Below are 20,333 nucleotides of genomic sequence, written 5' to 3'. Positions count from 1 at the left end.
ACGGTCGTATGGCTTTTGATTTGATTTTATAATGTACCATATGGTTTTATAACTGTATGATATTATTTGTATTGTTATTTTTTATGTACTTTTTTTTTATTTTGCACCACTATGGTTATTTTAACTACAGATGCAATACGTAAGATGTAATAGGTGTGCTAAATAAAACAACAGAAGACACCGAGTGTATGTGTATCTTTTACAGTGCCATCTGTGCAGTCTCAGAACTCTCCTCCAAGATCTCGTATCAAACTATTCTCTTATCTGTATTTGCCAGACAGAACTGCTGGAGAGGAAACATACAGGGTGTGACAAAAGTCCCAGTGCATCCAGTATCTTACTGATAGTAGGTACACAGGGCCATGTGACATATCCCTGTATTTTTAAAGCAATGATAGCACCTGCATGGGACAGTGGAGGAGTGGCCTAGTGGTTAGGGTGGTGGACTTTGGTCCTGGGGAACTGAGGAACTGAGTTCGATTCCCGGCACAGGCAGCTCCTTGTGACTCTGGGCAAGTCACTTAACCCTCCATTGCCTGCCGCATTGAGCCTGCCATGAGTGGGAAAAAGCGCGGGGTACAAATGTAACAAAAATAAATAAATAAAACTCTAAAAGGTGAAAATTCAAATAAAGAACCACTCACTGCAGATTCACATATAAATTATTTATTGGCTTACAAGGGCAAGTGAATAATTTAAAGCAGGCAGGGTGAGTCTATGACAGCCAGGGTAAGGAAAATGATCAGCAGTAAAATGGCCTTGTCAGAAGGTCAGTTGTAGTTTGTTCAGGATCTTCCATACTTCAGAGGTCACTGTTCCTTCCTGCCTCTGCCTGAACAATGCAATGTACCTCTGAAGATGTGGAAATGGCACAGCCCACAAAAAGCTTGTTTTAAACGGGAAAAGTAACTTCTCCTGACAGGATGACCTAACAGCCTGAATATCTGAACTACAGCAATAAAAATCTATAGTTATTTTTCTTTGAATCTGCACAAGTTTTACACTCATGAGTGTCAACCAGCCGACAGATAGGAATGCAATTTTCTCCATATATTTCTGTTGAAAATCAAGATTCTCTAAACACTCCTAGCTCCCAGCCGGTCAAACAGCTGTTTAAATTTCCAAGTCAAATCTTTGTAGGCATTTAATATAGCAGAGGAGATTTAGCACTGCCTTGCACTGTAAATCCTGCTTTGAAGCATCAATCTGGAGCCTAATTTGAGTAGGATAGCTATAAATGCCAAGTTCACTAGTATGGGAGAGATAAACCAACTTGGGGATCTGCTCAACTCGGGCATTCGGCACACACTCAGACGTATCAACCCCCGCCCCCTTCAATACCACACTACAAGCCGTATCTTCGATAGAATTGGATTTATTTTGGCCGCAGCCAGGAACATCAAAATTGTTACAACAAACAAATTACATTACATCTGCTACTAATCATTATGCCAGCATGCATTTCTACCCGGGTACATAGCTTCTACACGTAGTTGCATATTCTGGGCCACAGGCCAAGCCGTACCAAGCCCCTGTGGCCCCCTGTGCTGTTTTCCAAGCACCCGACGTCACTTGGTGTCTCCCGTTGAAGGAGGCACCTACCACATTTACAAAATGACGTTCTAGGCCTCCCGGCCGCCCAAGCCAGGAGACAAGCTGTATACACGTTGTTTCCCGTTGAAGGAGGCACCTACCACATTTACAAAATGACGTTCTAGGCCTCCCGGCCGCCCAAGCCAGGAGACAAGCTGTATACACGTTGTTTCCCGTTGAAGGAGGCACCTACCACATTTACAAAATGACGTTCTAGGCCTCCCGGCCGCCCAAGCCAGGAGACAAGCTGTATACACGTTGTTTCTTTATAACAAGGCTGCTCACATGCAAGCCTACCATTTGCATCAACTTGATAATTTTCCACACAACTCTTTCTGCAGCAGTAGTTACCCCAAACTTGTAACTGTTATGTGTCAAGCTGCTGTGTACCCATTGCTGGCTGTGCGTAAACATTGTAGTCTAACGCCTCGCTGCAACAAATCTTGCCTCTCAAGTGGGTGGGCGGGTGAGCGTTGCTCTTCTCCTGCTTCCAAATTCAAAAGGACTTCCTGTGCAGTTCAAATTCCTCTCTCCTCCTCCCTTGCTCCTCCCCTTCTTTCCTGCCCCCTCCCCTTGCTACCCCTTGTTTCCCTCCCACTACTACCTCTGCTCTCTAGCTAGGCCCTCCCTGTACCCTCCCCCACACTTCTGTCTTCGCTGGCCTTCAGCCCGGTTGTGGTCGGCCCCCCTTTAATGGGTGTGCCTGGTTCTCTCTCACTTCTCCAAGCTATTTAATTCTGAAACCGATAAACTCTTTTCTTCTACCTTTTTCCAAAATTACAATAAAACTACTCTGGGGCCTGCACACAGAAGCGATGGTCCTTGGCTTTGTACTGCAGCTTTCTAGGCAATGGGTATTTATTTATTTATTTATTGCATTTGTATCCCGCCTATTTGCAGGCTCAAAGTGGCTTACATAGTATTGATAATAGTTATTCCAGTGTATCAAGCATAGTTAGTATTGTGTAGAGATTAGTTAATGGAAGGAAGAAAAAGGAAGGGATTTATTAGGGCATTTATAGAATGTGGGCTTTCATAAATGAATGGGTTGGTGAAGTGGGTTAGTGGGGCTGTAGGTTCTCATTGTAGGCCTTGTTGAAGAAATATATCTTCAGAAATTTGCGAAAGGTAGTTGTTTCGTCGATTGTTTTTAGGTCTGTGGGTAATGCATTCTATAACTGCGTGCTCATGTAGGAGAAAGTGGTGGCGTCCATCACCTTGTATTTTAATCCTTTACAGCTGGGGAAGTGTAGGTTGAGAAATTTGCGAGATGATCTTGTGGTGCTTCTAGGAGGTAGGTCCACAAGGTTTAGCATGTAGGTTGGGACGTCTGCGTGAATGATTTTGTGTACAAACGTGCAGATCTTGAATGCAATGCGTTCCTTAAGTGGGAGCCAGTGAAGTTTCTCTCTTAAGGGTTTTGCATTTTCGTATTTAGTTTTTCCATATACGAGTCTGGCGGCCGTATTCTGGGCCATCTGGAGTTTTTTCATAGTCTGTTCTTTGCAGTCAGCATATAGTGCGTTGCAGTAGTCCAGATGACTTATTACCATTGGTTGTACCAAGGTATGGAAGATGTATCTCGGGAAGAAAGGTTTTACTCTTTTGAGTTTCCACATGGAGTAGAACATCTTTTTCGTAGTGTTTTTCACGTGGGCATCAAGAGTGAGATTTCGATCAATGATGACTCCAAGAATTTTCAAGTTTTGTGAGACAGGAAGAGAACAGTATGGTGTGGTTATGGTGGAGAAGTTTTTTGTGTTATATTGTGAGGTAAGTACAAGACATTGTGTTTTTTCTGCATTAAGTTTTAGCTGGAATGCATCTGCCCAGGTGTGCATTATTTGGAGGATTTGGTTGATCTCGTTTGTGATTTCATTTAGATCATGTTTGAACGGGATGTAGATTGTGACGTCATCTGCATATATGTAGGGGTTGAGGTTTTGATTGGCTAGAAGTTTGCCTAGAGGTATCATCATTAGGTTGAATAAAGTTGGTGAGAGGGGGGATCCTTGGGGTACTCCACATTCAGGTGTCCATGGTAGTGATCTGTCCGCGTTCGTTGTTACTTGGTATGATCTTGTGGTCAAGAATCCTTTGAACCATTTAAGAACTGTGCCTCCTACTCCGAAGTATTCTAGTATATGTAAAAGTATTTCATGATTAACCATGTCAAAGGCGTTGGACATGTCACAGGTATCTCAAACAAAACACAGGTTTTAGGTTTACCACTAAACAGAAAAATTTCTGAACTCGCAGCTTTTGGACAGTTTTTAAGAGTTTAGGATGTGTAACAGGAGCACACACACACATTCGGATCACTCACCAGGACAAAACAAAGTATCAATTCAGAACCCTTTCAGCTCTCAAGAGATGTCAATTCTTCACCCAGGTTACGGGACCTCCACCTCCAACAAGAATCCTCATTACAGGTAAGGACATTCATTTTGTGTAACATCTAAAGCCTCTTGGAGCCACAGGCTGGTCTGCCTGCCCCTCTCCCATAGCCAAAAAAACCACCCTGTGCTTGGCTGACACTAAACAACTTTTCTCTGTAATGCTGGAAAGGGAAAGACAGACAGACTGTGAATGTACTTTATAACAAGCTCTTCTGGGGGAATTCTACACAAAAATCCCATGCACGATATTTTAATTTCTGTATTCCTTATTTGTAATTTTTTTTGTGTGTAGAATTCCCCCTCCCCCCATTATAAAGCCTGACAGCTCCTCCAGCTTCTTCACTCCTGAGCATTATTATCCTCCAGGTTTCACTCTCTCTTATCCCAGCTTTGCTTGACTCTCTCCTCCTCCTCCGACAGGTTCAGCCACCCAATTTCTCTGCTTCTTCAGCAGAGAGAATTTATCTCTCTGCCCTCTACTCCTACCCCTCTCCCTGTTCCCCTCTTCTTTCTCTCCTTGCTTTCAGAAGTTTTCTCCCCCCTTTTTAGGCTTCTGTCCATTTAATCTTCCCTTCCTCCATGCTCACAGCCCCAAATTGCTGTGGCCCTCCTCAGCATACACCTCCGTTTTTTCTGACCCTTCCTTCCGCCACTGCATACACCCTCCAGCTGACTCTGCCCCCCCATATAGCTCAGGGGCCCCCTCCGCACATCTCACAGCCCCCCCAACCACAGTGTCCTAACCTCTAACAGTGCCCCCCCTTACAGCACACACCACCAGCTTGGTTGGGCCTTCTCACCCAGCATACACCCCCATCCCCAGCTTATCCTGTCTACCCCCCCCCCCCCCCCAACTGGATTAAGCAGTAAAAGGAGGCGGCACATAGCTACACATCAGGCCATGCCCTCCTCCTCTGCCAGCCCACATGCAAAGGACTGCTTATTTGAACACGACTGCACTGGGTCCTGCACAAGTCGAATAAGCAGCTGAGCCCAGGCCAGCAGAGGAAGAGAAAATGGCCTGATGTGTAGTCACTTGCCTCCGTTTTTGCTGCAAGATCAGAGACAAGGTAACCTGGGTGAGGAAGGCCCAATCAAGCTGTGGATGTGTGCCATAGGTGGAAGAGATCCAAGAGCTGCTGTTTTTCTGTCTCTTGTTTCCTGAGCTCTGCAAAGCAAGTTCAAAATTCAGCAAAAGTTGTGCTTTGTGAAGTAGTGCAGACTTCCCCCAGGAGTAAAAGGGAATCTGAATAATAAAAAAAAGTTGGTCCTTCCTTCCGTTCTCAAAGGGAGACTACATGAAGGGCACTTATGATAACTCCTTGGGTAAACAGGATTTATTATTATTCAGATTGGCTTTTAAAAAAGCCTGCCTTAAGTATCTGTAACAAATCAGACATTCCACCCAGCCACAGATTCAGTGAATCATTTTATTAAAAACAGAACACAAAAAAACAAAAAATCTAAAAGGTAACTCCTCAAAAAAAAATCTCTGTAGATGGCGTACTTATTGCTTCAGATGTAAACATATGGTAACAGTATCATAAAAGGGAGGAGAATGTTATAAATTAAATATTTTTAAAATATCGAGAGGCAGTCTCATGCAGCCTTCTAGGGGAACGAGTTACAATATCACAAAATAATAAACCAATATTGCTAACTCACCTTTTGCGTATAAGGTGTGGAGACTGCAATCCCCATCCCTGACCCCGGCAGCACAGACAGGACTTTATACTGCATGGAACAAAAACAAACAATCAGCTTTACTACAGAAGCAAAAATCTGTGAAAATGCAGTGACTTGACTATTAAAATACAGTACTGATATAAGATGTGACTAGTCAATGGGAAAAGAACAGCTAAAATGACCATTTTAACAGCACACAGGTGGTAAAATGAATCCAGCATGGACAATATGAAGGCATAAGATGGAGTGCCAGTCCCACAAATTCATGCAAGTTTTATTGGCAAGTTGGCATCAAAAGATTTATTATGGATCCTAGTTTGCAGGCGTCAATTCCATTGTGCAATATTTTGTCTAAACCTTAATAAACATCCTCTGAAGTCCCAAAGCTAAAGCTTATTGGAAAACTGTTCAGTACAAGTTGCAATGTAGGACAGGGTGGGATACCCTTTGGGATCCAGGTATTTGTCTCTTTAACAGATGAGTGCCCGAATTAAAATGATCACAATATGCTCTCTTCAAACATTGTTTTAATGCTAAGCCTGTGTTGGCAAGTGTCTGGATCTCATTACACCAACAGCGGGATGGGAAACTAATATATTTATGATATGGCGAAGCTACTGGCTGACAAGAGAGGTGCCCTTAAGAAATAGAAGATCTGGAAGCCTTTGACTGTATTCAGATCACCCTCTGGTACTGTTTAAACGTATGGTTATTTAGGTATGGGTACAGTTCTATAGCACTACAGTGTGATCAATGTGGGCGGGGGGGGGGGGGTTAATACGTTTCTACATCCACAGAACAGCTAATTCTGGGGCAATTCTGAGCAAAAAATTTTTAAATTCTGCAGACTTTAATATCATTTTCTTGTGCAGAATTCCCCCATTATAAGGCATCTCCTCCCAGGTGCACACACATGCCACAACCACCTTTTGCTAGCCCTCATCCCATGACACATACACACTAGCCACCGTTCTCAGCCCTTCCCCCCTCCATGGCACACACAATCCCATTCATTTTGCTCCAGTCCTCCCGCTCCCACGGAACACACCATCCCATCTGCCTTGCTTCAGCACCCCCTAATGGCATACACAACCCCCTTCCCTCCATGGCATACACAACTTCATCCACCTTGCTTCAGCCCCTTCACCCCATGGCATACACCACTCCCAGCACACAGACACACCTGATCCACCTTTTTTCCAGTACCCCTCCCCCCACTCCCATCCACCTTTTTCCAGTCCCCCCTATACTCCCATCCACCTTTTATTCTAGATCCCCGCCCCCACACTCCATCCACCTTTTTTCCTAGTTCCTCCCCTCTGACACTTCATTCACATTTTTTTTCTAATTCCTCACCCCCACATACACACACTATCTTTTATCCAGCGCCCACACACCATCCACCTTTTACCAAGCCCCCCCCACTCCCTCCACACACACTCTCATCCATCTTTTTTTCTAGTCCCCCATCTCCCTCCATACACACTCCACCCACTTTTTCTAGTCTTCTACCCCCCCTACACACACACACTCCAGACACCGTTTTTCCAGGCACCCCCCTCCATCCCTCTGCCTATCTGCACACACACTACATGAGCTACACAGCCACATATCAGGTTGCTTCCTCCTCTTCCCCTGCCGTCCTGGACCCAAGTGTTCCTTTGAGCTGTACAGGTCTACATATAGCCAACGTGGCTTGAAGGAACCGCTGGAGACTAAGGCAGAAGAGAAAGTGGAAGTAGCTCGATGTGCAGCTCCTGTCTCTTGCCATGCTGTGGCAGTGTGTGTGCAGGTAGGCAGAGAGAAGGAGGCAGCAATTCAGCTGGAAAGAGAGCATATTCAACAGACTGCACAGAATTCTGCATGGGAAAGGCAGAATTCTGCAGTCTGTGGAAGAGGTGAATTCTGCTCAAACTTTGCACTGCACAGTGGTGCAAAATTCCCCCAGGAATAAATTGTATGGAACCTCTTGTTGACTTCTGTATTGTTTTATTTCTTAGATACTGTCTTGCTACTATGTGCTGTATTCTGCTGTTCATTTTTAATAAAGCTCTTCCATAAATTAAATAAATTCTCCAGGCAGGCTTCCCTCAATTTCTGTCACTGCATCTAGTGCCTTATGTCCCCGGCAGGTATTACGTTCCAGTCAACACCACCTTTTGAGTGTCCCCACTGTTCAGACCATTTCATCTCATACTACGCTGAACATCAGTTTACAAAATATAAAACCTATGTTATGGAATGCCCTCCCCCTGTCATTAAGACTGGAGCACTCCCTTTCTTCATTTAAGGTGTTATTGAAAACCCACTTGTTTCAGCTAGCTACCTGGTCGATGTTATAATGCACTATTCTAATCCTGGAGTCCTGTAAGACACAGCAGCCATGTCAATTTTTATTTCTCTTTTATGTTTTACATATTGTATATCTTTACTCCTGTCATGTACTATAATTATTTATTTTAAAACACCTTAATGGCACTGGTTTAGGCGATCAATCAAATAAATGTACCCTTGACCCTTAAAAATCAAAGAAAACAAACAAACAAAAAAGGCAGCCTTTAGAGATCAGCCCAGTAGCAGCCATCCAACTTTACACCTCATTCAAGTAGAACTGAACAGAAGCAAGCAGTAAGAAATCTGATTATTACATCATCCTAAAAATGCACTGCAGTCATTTATTTAATACACAGAACTGAGGCTGCACTCAGTAACTGCAGGAGCAGTAGAAGACGTCCCTATGATGTGAACAGTAGGACGAGCCCCTATTCTGTAGGCTAAGGTACTTGGACTGGCAGAAAATTACTAAATAGCAATTATTCTGGACACGTTTCTAGGGGATGAGTATACCTCTTATTTGGCCTTAGGTTTCTGCCAGACTGACTGCCAATGAAAGGAAAAATGCCACAAATGGGATTATTTATTTATAGATATAAAAATAACAATGTGGCAAAATGCAAAGCAAGTTACAAAAATATACTTTTGCATTACGAAAATATAGATTATCACCAAGAAATATATTTATAAATATAAGATTGCTGCTAAATAAAACTACATGTATAAGAGATTACACAACTAATTTATTGTGGAAAATATAATTAGGAGCTTGTTATTCTACTGGCCACAAATCCAGAGACCAACCAGTCCTTCACAGATACAACCATGAACTAACTATATCCCTGAACTATAGGTAATAAATCCTGCTTCCTCTTACCCTGAAGTCTGTATTGCAGACTTCCTGGGGGATGAAGAATCTGATTCCTCCATTGAGACCCTAGCAGAATTCTCTGCGAGTCTATCTCCGTCCAGTAATAAAATCCAAGGTCTTTACTCTGTATACTGATTACAGTCTTTTGGGTAAGGCCTTAGTGCTGCAGTGGAACTGACCTTGTCAGCTTTATCACAAGAAATTCAATTTAGTGGTGTGTTTAGGAAAATCAGTGTCTCCAGCACCTCTCAGAGCAATCTATCCTCCAACAAGTCTTCTGTCTTCTCTCCTTCTTTTTTCCTCTTCAATCCAACATTGGCATCTTTTTGAGTCAGGTGATACCTATGGAACAGTCAGAAACAGTGTACTTCTGTCCAGCAGAGGTCATGGTGGATAATGTAAGGCCTTGGGATAGCAGCAAAGAAATTCTTATCAGTCACAATGCTGATGGTAGCAACCTCCCTCTTGATTCACATATACTCCTGGAGACCTCTGGGTCACCTCTCTGGGAGAAATTGCCTAGCGTGATCTGCTCCAGAGTAAGGCCATCTCTATTTGCCCCCACTTACGTTGGCAGTAGATGAGGCTAACGAAGGTCAGATTCCAGGACGGAGGGACGAGAAGCCACAAGTTGAAAAATCAGTCTCTCTATGCTGGTCTGCTGCCTCTGCTGGCGAGAGCTGTCCTTCAAGAATTTTTCTCTTATTTTTATTAATTGTTTTTATATTTAGTGTTACCCCAATGGAAAATTTATGCAAAAGGTTCTCCTGTTCACTATGCCTCTAGAGATTAGTAAACAAATGATTAAAAGTTTAACAAAAAACCCACCCACACATTTCACTAGGTCTGTTCTAAGGACAGTAAATAATCTCCTACAGTCACAAAACACCTAGCACCCACCTGGGGTTAACCTTGCGGCTACCAAGAGTCTGTCCCAGGAACGCTCAGGCCTGCCTGCACCTGTGCACACGCTCTACACTGACATAACCTCCACCCCACCGCACTGGGTCTTCTGTTGCCTCTGGGCGAGTCTCCCACCTGCAAGTTAATTCCCCAGTGGTTTCTAAGGACATTGGGGCCACATTCCCAGGGGTCCCACAGTTCCTAGAAAACACACACAAGCCAAGAACAGAAACCACAAGGATTCTTAGTCAGTCCAGCACAACACAGCTAATAAACTAATAGGTTTACTATCAGAAAAGTGGAAAAGTGAATGGTGAAAAAGATGAAAACAGCTAACAATAACAGGTAAAATAACTGGTATCAACAGTAAAACTAACTAGACATTGTCTCAATACCTGAGTAGTACCTGGGGAGCTCAAGAAAATAAGTGTACACAGGTTTTGAACAAGGTCTCAGTGCAGAGAAATTTATCCTCTACACTACCCCTCTGAGACTCGGGATTTCCAGCATATACTGGCTGGATTTTGAACTTCAGGGCCAATCAGAGCCCAGAGCATTAACAGTGAGGGGGTATTTGACCAATAGCAGTGCAGATTACTTTCCCTCAGGACTTAAGCTGAAAGGAAAACAGTCACCTCTGCAACATCTTTAAAGCAGAGGACACACACTACCTGCTGGCCAAACAAGAGAAATGTACTGGGGAAAAATATGTCATACAGCCACATAACAAATCACAGACATACGTCCCCCGTTTCTGAAAGCATTTGATCTGAGCATCCAACATTCTGATAAACAGGCCCTGTCACTATAAGAACTGGTTGATAAAAGCTCCTCGAAGCTCAAAAGTATAGGTCCCTTCAGCTGTCCTGAACACGTCCAAGTTATCTGCCCCCCTATGCACTGTCTGGATATCTCTAGAAAGAAGCAGGGTTTTTAAAGAACTGAAATGAGCCATCAGCAATGTAATCTTTCTAATGCTGCATCCACCTACCTTTTGAATATCTGTTATGTCTGTCAGTTTTATGACCTTGTTTTTCTTAGATGAGCCAGACTTGGAGCTCTCAAAACATAAATAACTAAAGAAAAGATGACAAGTTAAAACACAACAGAAAAACTTTTTATTTCTCTTCAGCTTTGTGAATCAGATATGAAAATGCTCCATTTTATTTAAAGCTAAGAAAATACATCAACTTATTTAACAGTTTAAGTGAACCAGACCCAAGTTTAATACTTGAAAGAGCGTTTGTAATTAATCTCTAGGGCTACCAGACCCCTTGGTCACTTCTGAGGCAAAGCTACCAGTTCAGTCAGAAAGGTCAAGGAATATAAGGAGGTACTCAAGGGGGTAACTCTCTCATGTGTATGGATAATTTACGAACTAGGGAGAAACTAAAAAGCAAGAACCCTAACACCTGTGTTATGGCTACAGCAGGCTTTCAAGAACTCCACAGAGCAGCCAGTGTTATAAGGCAAACATCAACCAACATGAGAAGGTTGAATGCTCAGACTACAGCCTCACTGATTTAATATTGTTTCTATTATTGCAAAGCTTTGTACTAAGATATGGGATAGGGTCTTTGCACTGGATTAAGCATGGAATCTGTAAGAATCAATGATGAAGACAAGAGAGCCTGAAGCAGCCTACCACCAGAAGAGATAATGGAGGTCAGCAATGTAAATTCTTATATAACATTAAGATGTTAGGAAGTGATTCAATTGTTTTCTGTTTAGTTTCTTTATTTCATTTCAACAGTAATTGGACACTATGTTTTTAAATTCTTTGCCATAATCCACCTTGAGCTTTTATTTTATTAAGCAGACTAGAAATGCAAGAATTAAATTAATTTAATTAAATGAACTGGCACAGATAGAGAGAAGTGGTTGGGAACAAGATTTAGAATGGCTGGGTAAAAGACACGGGTGGGGTGGTGGGTGGCTGATATTGACAAGTTACGTGAACACCTATCCAACAAGACAGAAGAAAAATGAGCAGATTGGATGAATCAAGTACCCAGACCACAGAGATGTAATGGGGCAGAAGAAGAGAGCTGTAAAAAAATGTTGCGTGTTAGTGACAGGTTATTATTGTTATAAGGCACGAGTGGGCAACCTCGGTCCTCGAGGGCCACAATGCGGATGGGTTTTCAGGATGTCCGCAATGAATATGCATAAGATCTATTTGCATACAATGGAGTTCATCTCACTAACCACAACCCTCATTCCAACAACACTATACAACAAAATAATTACTCACTTTTCAGTAACATACAGAATTCCATTCCTCATGTAGTCTGTGGGCATCTTCCTGTCTCGGTTTATCAAGTAGCACCGCCAGCCTGTCTCACATGCTAATGAAAGAACATACAGAGTTGGTAGGTGGAAGAAAGCTACTGTAATTATGACCTTTCTAACCACGTCAATTGACAGATCTGTTATTGGACCCTATCCACACAAACCTGCTTCCATGAGTTCATAGAGGAGCACTATGGACCTTGTGGTGACCAAGGCTATTGTGGCCTGCCAAGGAGATACATAAAGGAGAGCAACTGGATTTCAGCTCTGCTGGTTCGATGTTATATTTGAAATTCCATTTGCTCTCCTAAAGTGTCCCACCCCTTCATACCTGGATTGACAATTACTACTGAATCACTTTTATTCATTCCTGGTGTTATCACCATTTTGTGACATTTTACCCCTGATGCAGCCTGTGGGCGAAATATGACCCGATTGGGCATTTTCAATAAAAGGGCTTTAAATTTATACATCTTCACCATGTTAATACTTGTGTGTGTGTGGGGGGGGGGGGGGGGGGGGGTCTCTGCTTCATTTAAAGCCAGGCATTGTCTAGAAGTCCCATTGATAAAACATCCAATTATAATGATACCAAGGAAAGTTCACAAACAATTTGAGCACATTTCACAGGTAAAACATGGAAAAAATACAAATAGTAAATACAAAGGTCTAACAATGCTTTACTTTATCACCTACAAAAGGCAAAGCAGTCCATTTCAAGACATCAGGTGGCAACCTTATTAGTCGACCCTTGTTTTATACCATCACACCCATGGATGTCTCTCTCACGTCTCCTGAGCTAAAACCCAGACTAGGATCAGCTGGTAAAGAACCAGATGGCACCCTAAGATCTGAAGGGAACAGCTGGTAAAGAAATATGAAACCAGATGGCACCCTAAGATCTGAAGGGAAAAAAAAGCTAAAATGAAATTATAGGGAGATCAGAGGAACCCCCCCCCCCCCCCAAAAAAAAAATGAATGAATGAAAAGGCCCCATGATAGAACGAGAGGGGAAAAAGTGAAAAAAGCAGATGCCTAAAGAGGAAAAACTTGCACATCAGCCACATCTAGCTGGCTGGCAGTAGTGGCGCTTATGTCCAAGTGATTTCTCTCCTCAAGTGCTGCTTCTTCTACGAAAGCTTTAGCACTTGGACATGTTTATGAGAAGAAAGCCTTAGCTGTACTTGGAACCCTGATACAGGCATCAGCCAAACGTGGCCGTGTCAGATCTTTTTAATAAAAATTCATCTACCACCTAGGTTCCTGTGGTATTTCTCTTCACCTCTAGGCCATCTTTGCTGTTCCTTGCTTGTCTACAGCATTCATTACCGACAAAATCTCTGGTGTAAAATACTTCCCAAAAGGCAGAGGAGATTGCACCAGACATAAATTATGGACAAGATATTACTTTGCTTAGGTTAAAGAAAAATGAAATACGAATCTGTAGAATAAGGTTTCCCAAGTCCATCAAGGTGACCCCACAATTATTCAGTTTCATTTTTGTCATGGTATGTGCAAAACTAACACTCAGGAGTCAGCGAAGGTGACTCAATAAAATGATGATGCTGCATGGTCTAGAAGATTTGATCAGCAACAATAACTCGAGTCTTTGTATAAGAACATTAAAATTACATATATGAATGAAAAAAATAATTTAAAAAATTAAAAAATTGTACATATAAATAACATATTAAAAAACTTTATAAGTAAATAGACACAGAAAAGTCTAAATGATAAAATTTTCGAGCAAAGCCACATTCATTCAATTTCACAATACTGTCATCATTTTATACAAATTGACATCAAAATGATAATTACATAAATGAAAGAATAAAATCATTTTTACATATAGGCAACATATTATAAAAAATAATGTATAGTACCATCATGTTGTAGTGCAAAACCATATAAAAATAATATATCTGGCAGAACCTAACTATTTATATGAAAACATTAGGTTCTGTCAAATATATTATTTTTATATGGTTTTGAACTACAACATAATGGTATTATACATGTTTAATGTAATATTGATTTCTGTTTGCATGCAGCTCGAAAGACTTCTGATGCAGGCACTTAGGAGCAGAAACACAGATCCGTGTTGAGTTCATTCACACATAGAATCCTCACATCAATAAAATTGATCCTATATCTACTTCCAACAGTGTCCTTTGTGTCCTTTTCTGAAAGGCTACTTGTCCATTGCCTATGTAATAAATACATACATTGCCACTTTATTTTCTTCAAATGCATCTATGCAGAAGATGGCATTATTTATTTAATTTACTGTTACAACTACAAAATTAGGATCAAACCACAGGACAACTCTTACAACTCTTGTACCTTCTTCCATTCCCTATTATCACCCAATGAAGAGCTAACTGTGTGTGGGGGGGGGGGGGGGGGGGCCCTCTCCCTGTAATACAGTACACTTGGTAAATCAAGTTACAAGTCACAAATCTTAACGCAAGAGCCACTACAAACACTATCAGTAAAATGTATCGCTCTATTCTTCCAAGACCTCAGTAGTAACTCATTTCACATAGGAACCCAGTTTATTTATTTATTTATTGCATTTGTATCCCACATTTTCCCACCTATTTGCGGGTTCAGTGTGGCTTACAATACATTTTGTTACAACTTGGTTATGGAATACATTGTGAGGAGTTATGCGAAAACAAAGTCAAAGTATCGTTAAGGCAATAGAACAGTGGAGAAGAACAATGGAACAATGGAAAGAAACAACGGGAAACTGATAGGGCAGCTAAACAATAGTAGGAGAACATTTGGTATAACATTTTTCTGTGATTAGAGGTATAAATGTGGTGAAATTACGAGGGATGGGAAATTCAGAAGGGAGTGTATTGTTGCATTACTAACAGTGTGTGTGGACTTCATGTGTTTTCATCCTTGCAGTAAATCTTATCAAAGAGATGAGTTTTCAATGATTTGCGGAAGTTGGGTAGTTCTATGACTTACCCAACTCTTCATCGGTGTATATATATTAACTAACTTTACTTATCAATTTATCAATTTTTGTACCATTTTTTGCCTCTTTCAACATTTTAAAAAAATGGAAAGCTTTACTTAGCTTGCACAGAGAGACCCACAACCAACATGAATCATGTTTCGCCGATAGGCTGCATCAAGGTAGAACTCTGTCTCTGAAAACCTCCTTTAGAAAATCAAAATGGTATTATGTGTACTGTAATCAGGGCTTTTTTGAGGGGGTACTGAGTACCGGCACCTTTTCCATTGTCTGCTAAAATTGACCCATGGTCCCCAAGTTTTAATGAAAGAGTTCAGGCTCTACACACCAATTCTGCCTTGTCATAGATTCTGCGACTGGTTGCAGGGGGCTTGAGTGTTGTGGGGTGGGTCCCTCAGTGTTCACCCCACCCCTGAAGGGTGGCCTGGCATTTGAGTACCGGCACCTTTTTTGCTAGAAAAAGTGCACTGACTGTAATACAGTACCCACCAACCCTCCTTTGCAGGTTCCAAGACACATCCAAATTCTAACTGTATTGCAAATTAAATTAGGAATGTATTTCTAATAAGCCAAAAAGACATCTTAAAATGCATGATGAGAGCAACTACCTGGCAAGGGCCGCTCAGTTTCCGAAAGGTTAAAGATTTCATGGAAATTCCCCCTTTTGGTACTATGAAAACGGCCACTTTCTTCTTCTTTATTCATTCCCATGGGGACACCTGAGCTCATGTTACTTCTCGATGAAGTCAGCTGAACCTGTAAAGAAGGGCACTGGATATATGGAAGCAGCTATACTTGGCATATGGTAAGTCATCCGTCACTTACACACACATCATCTTTAATTAACCCACAGCTTTTAGAATAAAAGGACAAGTACTTGCATCCAAATGTGTAACTTCAGAAAATTTTAAAAATTACATCCAATATACAGCATTGCATATTAAGTAAAATAATTTTATTCACACACCTCACCACCTTCTTATAGAAAACAATAAAGGGCTGGTAAACTACAGCATTGCTCCAAGTCTTTCATCACTCCTCTGATGCCTCGATTTTATTTTCATTATTTACACCACATCCAAAGTTCACAGTTTTGCACAAAGTAAATGCCTTAGATAAATTAGACATTTTCATCACTTCACATGTTAAAATTCGTTTACTAGTATGAACTGCACAGCAGGCTGTTTAATACAAAAAAAATTCAAGGGGGTTGTATTTGAATCTAGTATTTAAGAGACAAGACAACCCAAAAGCAGTACACACGATATAAGTAAATAAAAAGAGCAAACACTGCTCAAGATGAACCCAAACTTGGAATAAAAAATGACTTCTAGGCTAAGATCCATACCTTTCCAAGCCCTGACAGCTAGCAGGAAAAGAAACAACAAACAGAAATATGACAGTGACCAAAGAAAAAGTGAAGTCTATCCAACACTATAAATACAGAGCAAGACATGAAAGCTTTATTACCTTAAGCACACTGTATGGGACAATATACTAAGCAGCTTTCGTTAATTTTGCCTTCTACCAAGAATTTGTTATAAGCAAGTTGTGCATCAGAAAAGTTTCAGTTTTCCTTTTACAGTGATGTGAAAGAGTTCCCCACCACCTGATTTCCCCCGTTTTCACATATGTGTCAAACTGAATGGTTTCTGATCTTTAAACAAAATGTAATATTGCGGAACCTGAGGAAAAGCAGTTTTTATTTTATTACTTTATTTAAGGAACACAACTTGTGATCTGAATTGGCCACTGCTGGAAGCAGGATACTGGGCTAGATGGACCATAGGTCTGACCAAGTATGGTTATTCTTATGTTCTTAAAAATATCCAGGATTTGATTCATTGATCTGCTTACGAAGGGACTGTTCTGGTTCCGGCTTTATCTAACAATTCAGTGCTTTGATCTTGTAAGAAGTGGAACAATCGTCTATTTTGTCATCATCGAAGAAGAAAGTTTCAGTTGCTTCTAAAACTACTACCTGACTGACCCCTGATGCAGGCGCTCAGTGCCGAAACACGGCCCACATGGGGTCATTAAGGATGAAATTGATGTTTGAAGCATACCAATAAAATTGTGTCCCAATTTTGAAGGCTCCTGGCACTTCTATTTGACACTTGGACTGGTTTTGTACTTTGGATCTCCTCTGTGTTATACTGTGTTTTAGCATGTCTCACGTCTTATCTCAATGAAAACCCAGCTATACATTATATATAAAACAACACAGTACAAACCCAAACACATATAGTAGGTATAGAACTGAACAACTTAGAGCAGTACTACTGGCCAGCTAAGCTAGTGTGGATTAAGAAGTGGTGGGCCATGAAAGGATGAGAGCTTTGTGCTCCACTAGAAGAGAGTCAAGCAGAAGGAATAAATTTAGGAACCTTGCCAACAATGAGTCCTAAGGATTCACTCAATAAGAAAATTTGCACACATGAGAAACTTGGAAGGAATGGAACACAAAAATTAAAGTTCCAACGGGAGAACTCTCATCAATCACTGTACAGAAAAGAATCCCCCAGTTTGCTCTCTGTACTCTCACAATAGTATGGAGGATGGTTAATTGGGATACCTAGGGTGATTAATGGAAGATGGAAGGCTTTTTATAGGCTATCAATGAAACATGACCTACCCATGTATAATAGGCATTCATATACACTTTTCAGTTGAGAACCATTTTGGACAGGAAAGAAGACTTAAATGAGGCAATTAATGGAGTAGCGGAATTGTTGAGCTCACAGGAACATTAATGAACAAAATTACATAGAGTTTGACAGACATTAACTAGATGAAGAAAAAGGACCAGTCCCAGCAATTAACAACGAACACAAAAGAGCTGTGAGAACCCACAAGTGAATACTCAAGGTTCTGCCATAGTTGAAAAAATGTATTGTAGCATCCAAAAGTATCTAGGCAATCACAGTGATCTGACACAGCCACGTTTTGGCATAGTTTACCTGCCTCAGGAGTCTAAGATCATTTCACACACATAAAAACAATTAAAACACATACAACATTTTTATAAAGTACCAACAGAATATTAACTCCAATCATTTCAGACCTTTTCCTGGTTTGTAAGATCAGTGGGTCATGTTAACATGTGCACATTTTATAACATCAACTCAATGATATCAACTACCTCTCTTTTTTACCCCCAAGTATTCCAGTTTTGTTTTTGGTTTTTTTTTTAAAGGACAGAAATAGAATCTGGTACATATACAGGTCTGATAATCCGTTTTTTTCTTCAAACTGTCCCTTAAATTATTTATTTTATGTTTGATGTAAATGTGTTTTAAGTATTTTTTTAAAGTGTTTTAATAGTATTGTATGTAATGGTATGTATGTCAAAGAGTCCTAGACTATGGTGGACTCTTGAGTATTCTGTTCCCCTCCCGGGCTGTCACAGCTGTTCTGAGTTATAACAGCCATACATGAGGGTACAATGGAATGAAGACTGGGGCACACAGTTGACAGAGAAAGACTGCAAGGAATCTGACCCAGTGCGCCCAGATGATCTCATGGTACTGGAAATGGAGAAGTGATAAGCTTCCTCTACATGGTAAATGGATTTACAATATTCTTTACAGAAGTTAACCCTGCAGTACATCCATCTTGCCGGAGGAATGTGGTCAAAAGGGATTTATGCCTATATGTGGTGGACATGCCCCTTAATGTCAGGAATTCTGGAGGGAGAATGAGAATGGTTAATTCTCAAGTAGATTTTATTCAGCAGATTTTACTTGGACATGCCAGGAGGTACAGTGGCCTCAAGTCCCATTTGTAAAATTATTAATCCAACTAGTATACGTGGCAAAATAAACCAAAGCTAAACAATGGAAGTGCCGGCCCACACAAAAACTGTGTAGAGGGCACACTCAAATACCAAGACTTTCTTATTCCAGCCTCAGGGTATGAAAAGATTTGGAACCTTATTGGCCTTTTCATAAAACAACAGGTTGTTAAAAGTTGGCTGGTTATGGAAATGCCAATATATTCAAAGATTTTGACTGATAACAAGACAGAATTGGTATTGGACTGCACTGTGCATCTGGACTGTTCGTGAAAAGAAATACAAAGATAGATTCACTTAGGTGAACTACTGTGCCATTAATAAATAGGTCCCACTGCATAAAATGGGCCCTGTAGTACATAGCATGCATTAATGCCTGTTAGCACATGGTAACACAGTAGTGCCTTTTAGTAAACCTGGCCCAAAGTTTATTTAAAAAAAATAATTTGTTGGTCTACTTTACATTTCAAAAGCATTCCCATTCAATACACTATAATGGAAAGTAGATGTCTTTTGAAGACTAAATGAGAACATGAGGCTTTAACATTTAGTACTCCTAGGCCTCATTCACTCAGGCTTTGCTTCCCTCCTACATCTCTGTGAAGAAAAACCTAAGTGAATTAGGCCATTATAAACTTCTGTTACTGAGAAAAACAGTACTTCACAAAAGAAATAGAAAAAAGGAGACTGGAATTTACCCGTCTCGACACTGTGACATTAGTTCTCTCTTTAAGCTGTGGATCTGTAGGCAAATTTGTCCAGATGATGTAAGGCGTATCATACTTAGCTCGAAGTCTCGGGCAACGTTTGAAGATAAAATCAATAAGGAAGAACTTGATTCCAGCATAAAGCCCTATACAGTTAAAAGAACACAATAATATATTTTAAGTGACATTGCTAACAACATTTATTCATATCAACTACACAAAGACTGGGTATTTGGAGGAAGGAAACAAAACTGCACTTAAGGATCTAATACAACAGTTCTCAACCCGGCCTATAGGACAGATTCAGCTACTTTTATTTCCAGAGTACTCAAAATGAATATGCCAGAGAGAGATCTCCATGTGGTGCTTCCAATCTGAGGCTATTCATTCTGGATATCCTGAAATCCAAAGGGTTGTATTGAGAATCCCTTATCTAACACATGTCTAGAAATAGGACATTATTGTGGTCTGATAATATGAGTGATCATTTTGCAGATCATAACCTCTAAAAACAGAGATTCTTTTAAAGCCTTAAAAACCACTCTTGCTTGTGGAAATGAATTAGTCGACCACAGGTCTTTGTGCCATGGCCATTCTGAACATGGACAAACCAGAAAGAAAAGAGATATGTCCTCAGATGCCTTAACTAGTGTTGATGAGAGAACATGGTTTAAAGACTTGAAATCTATAGTCTCACAAAAAAGGGATTTATGGTTAGAAACTTAGTATTGGGAAATTATTAGATAATCTCTCATTGTTTCTAGGA

The 20,333-nt window shown here is 40.8% G+C and overlaps 1 protein-coding gene across 3 annotated transcripts in view; it reads right to left on the bottom strand.

The window, feature by feature from the left end:
- GRAMD4 (GRAM domain containing 4) overlaps positions 1 to 20,333 on the bottom strand; it is a 139,771-nt gene that overhangs the window by 5,114 nt on the left and 114,324 nt on the right. For all 3 annotated transcript variants that reach the window (XM_030216854.1, XM_030216857.1, XM_030216856.1), the window contains 5 exons: positions 19,559 to 19,713; positions 15,676 to 15,823; positions 12,041 to 12,134; positions 10,778 to 10,862; positions 5,658 to 5,726 (listed from right to left, as the gene is read on the bottom strand). In XM_030216854.1, the coding sequence (XP_030072714.1) occupies positions 5,658 to 5,726; positions 10,778 to 10,862; positions 12,041 to 12,134; positions 15,676 to 15,823; positions 19,559 to 19,713 (551 nt within the window). The remainder of the gene's footprint in view (positions 1 to 5,657; positions 5,727 to 10,777; positions 10,863 to 12,040; positions 12,135 to 15,675; positions 15,824 to 19,558; positions 19,714 to 20,333) is intronic.

The sequence above is a fragment of the Microcaecilia unicolor genome, chromosome 10 (genome assembly GCF_901765095.1).
Source record: "Microcaecilia unicolor chromosome 10, aMicUni1.1, whole genome shotgun sequence".
Classification (NCBI taxonomy): domain Eukaryota; kingdom Metazoa; phylum Chordata; class Amphibia; order Gymnophiona; family Siphonopidae; genus Microcaecilia; species Microcaecilia unicolor.
This window is presented reverse-complemented; position numbering and strand designations above follow the sequence as displayed.